Source organism: Lucilia cuprina, chromosome 4 (assembly GCF_022045245.1).
Source record: "Lucilia cuprina isolate Lc7/37 chromosome 4, ASM2204524v1, whole genome shotgun sequence".
In the NCBI taxonomy this organism is placed as follows: domain Eukaryota; kingdom Metazoa; phylum Arthropoda; class Insecta; order Diptera; family Calliphoridae; genus Lucilia; species Lucilia cuprina.
Window position 1 is genome coordinate 5,976,438 of NC_060952.1, and position 2,880 is coordinate 5,979,317.

Consider the following 2,880-nt stretch of genomic DNA (forward strand, 5'->3'; position numbering starts at 1 on the left):
TAGTTAGTTAGTTAGTTAGTTAGTTAGTTAGTTAGTTAGTTAGTTAGTTAGTTAGTTAGTTAGTTAGTTAGTTAGTTAGTTAGTTAGTTAGTTAGTTAGTTAGTTTATCAGATTTATTATTTCCTATTTCCTTTTTCATGGCTCCTTTTGCAAGATATTCTATTGATTGGCATGATACTCTTCCAAAAACTAACAACTCATGACTCATGCTGGAAATGATTACATTACCTTAATTACAATTTACCAAAATTTAAAAATGTTTTTAATTTAATAAAATCTAATCTAAATCCTAATAAGCCAAACTCATTCGCTCCTTCTAAGAATTTCTTTATAAATTACCTTCCATTACATATACTCTACCTACGTATGTATATGTGTATGTACTTAATTTACTTCCTCTTATCTTATTTTGCTAACCACAAAATCAAATAAATAATTAGCATTTTATATACAAAATACCCTTAGATTTCTAAACCAAGTATTTTTCCATGCATTTCTAGATGTAATTTTTCAATAGTTAAATTTTCAAAATGAATCTAGATCAATGGCATTCAAATGGTTGAAAAGGTCATTCAATTGTAACAATGCATTGTTGTTAAATAAATGAAAAAGTAGATATTTTTCTGTGTGGTAAAAATGTATGAGCAACTACTGAAAAAAAAAACTTTGCAACATTTAATTTTCTTGAACAATATTTAAATGTATGGTATACTCATCATGATGAGGATGTGATGTTGATGATGATACACCACTAACACCACCCATATTTAAGAAACTATTAAACATTAAATGAAAAATAGAAATAGAACAAAAAAGTAAACTGGAAAACAAAATGAAACGAATAGTAATAAAATAGAGAAAGACAAGAACATTGAAGAGGAAATGAAAATGGAACCAAAGATTAATTGAGCAAAACATGCAAATAGAAAATGTTTGGGAAAAAAATCAGAAATAAAGATAAAATACTATTTAAATGATTGCTGGCTGCTGATACACACACTACTCCTTAGAGATTTACAACTGTTATATACAAAAACACACATTCGCATATTAAGAGTATTACTAATACTGTTATATGTTTGTATATATATACAATAAAAAAACAAATATAATTACTCAAATATTCACAGTTGCACGTATTTATAAGTACCCGACAGAGCTGGAGTGAAATGAGCAAAACGTTAGATTACTAGGAATGTATTAAGTAATTTGTAATCCTTCTTTATAAATTTCAAAACATATTCCAAAAAATGCTCATTTAGCGGAAAACTATCACTTTTAGAGTCCTAAACAAAACTACCGGTTTTATTGTCACATGAGTATGAGTGAACATTTATCTATTTCTGTGCGGTTGTTGGAAAGTTCAAACCTGATGAAGGCAATTACATTTTCACGTCATCGCTTGTCAACTCACAACCACTTTTATGCACATGAGAATTACTACTAAAACACACACTGTTCATTTGAGAAACTGTTGACAGAGACAAGAAGAGAAGAGCTTAGAAAAGTAAACATACATACACATAGATATATGTGTGTACAATGTAGATAGTTGATAAAACATAATAAAATGTGAATGAATAGTAAACTTACAGGACAATTGTTTTATCTTAAAAAAAAAAAGATTAAACAAGACTACAATTGCAGGATGTTGCAACATTTAACATATGCTTCTCGAAAATAATTGTTGAAGATCTATGTTCCGAAAATATCTGGGGTCTTCAGAGAATGTATTTTAGCAAATAATATATTCCGCTATCTATAGGATTATATTAAAGAAATTACAAAAGAACCTTGTAAACAAAGCCTTTTCATTTAACAAAAAAAACTTCTTTGAATTAATAATCAAATTAGTTCTAAAAATAAAAACAAATTAAAAAAAAATTATTGAAACCCCAAAAAAATATGAGAGATAATATAAATAACAAAATTTCAGTGTTCAACAAATTGATTGGACTGGGCGAAGAAGTGTCAGCAAATCCCTTCTATACGGTGCCACAAAACTCAAAAACCAATATCGAACCGAAATTGGATTTATATAAAACCGAAGAAACTTTGGAAAATTCTACGAATAATTTCAAACAAACCATTTGCAAATGTCCACATTGTGAAAATATGGCAAAAAATTTCCTCTACCTAGAAAGTCTTATACGAACCAACTATAATGCCAGCAATAACTGTAATGTTTGTAACTCTTCCCTGCAATATCTGCAGTATGTAAATAAGAGTATCATGAAAATATTTGGTAATTTTGATTCTATAGTAGAAGCAGCTAAAGCATTTGGACTCAACAATATTAAATCGAAAACAAAACTGGCCAAATTAAGTACTAAACATGCTAAAAGACTTACAAAGTCTAATCACCTAAGTCTTAAAGCACAGAAAGTTGCAGCAACTGCAAAACATCATCATCATCATGTAAAGAAAATGCCATCAAATGTTTTAAATTCGAGCAAAAAGATTCAAGGTAGTTTTATCAAAAATCCAATTGCTAGTTCGAAAAAAACCAATAAAAAGAAATCGAAATTTAAGAAAGATGCAAGTAATCATAGTGCGGTTAAAACATCTATCGATGGTACAATTACGAAGGCTGTAAAAGGGAAGAGGATTAAAGTTTTAAAGAGTAAAACGAGAAATCTATTGCATAAATTTAAAACAAAGAAAAATGTTTAAATGTTAATTCCATTTTTGAAATTTTGAAAATTATTTTGGTTATTAAAAACGATTTCGATTAAAAAATTTTAATTTTTATAAAGTTGTTAATCTAATGTTAACTATAGACTTGACTAGACTATAGACTAGACTATAGACTAGACTATAGACTAGACTATAGACTAGACTATAGACTAGACTATAGACTAGACTATAGACTAGACTATA

The 2,880-nt window shown here is 28.0% G+C and overlaps 3 protein-coding genes across 3 annotated transcripts in view; 2 read left to right on the forward strand and 1 right to left on the reverse strand.

The window, feature by feature from the left end:
• LOC111675651 (dynein beta chain, ciliary) overlaps positions 1–2,880 on the reverse strand; it is a 36,292-nt gene that overhangs the window by 28,360 nt on the left and 5,052 nt on the right. The gene's annotated exons all lie outside the window — the stretch shown is intronic.
• LOC111675688 (ankycorbin) overlaps positions 1–2,880 on the forward strand; it is a 187,425-nt gene that overhangs the window by 27,136 nt on the left and 157,409 nt on the right. The window lies entirely within an intron of this gene.
• LOC124419355 lies at positions 1,854–2,751 on the forward strand. The gene has a single exon (XM_046948394.1). It carries the CDS (start codon positions 1,906–1,908, stop codon positions 2,671–2,673), a length of 768 nt encoding a protein of 255 aa, XP_046804350.1. The 5' UTR covers positions 1,854–1,905; the 3' UTR covers positions 2,674–2,751.

Bases quoted from the DNA above. Each gene is read 5' to 3' on its own strand.
- LOC124419355 (XM_046948394.1), top strand. From the start codon at position 1,906: ATGAGAGATAATATAAATAACAAAATTTCAGTGTTCAACAAATTGATT.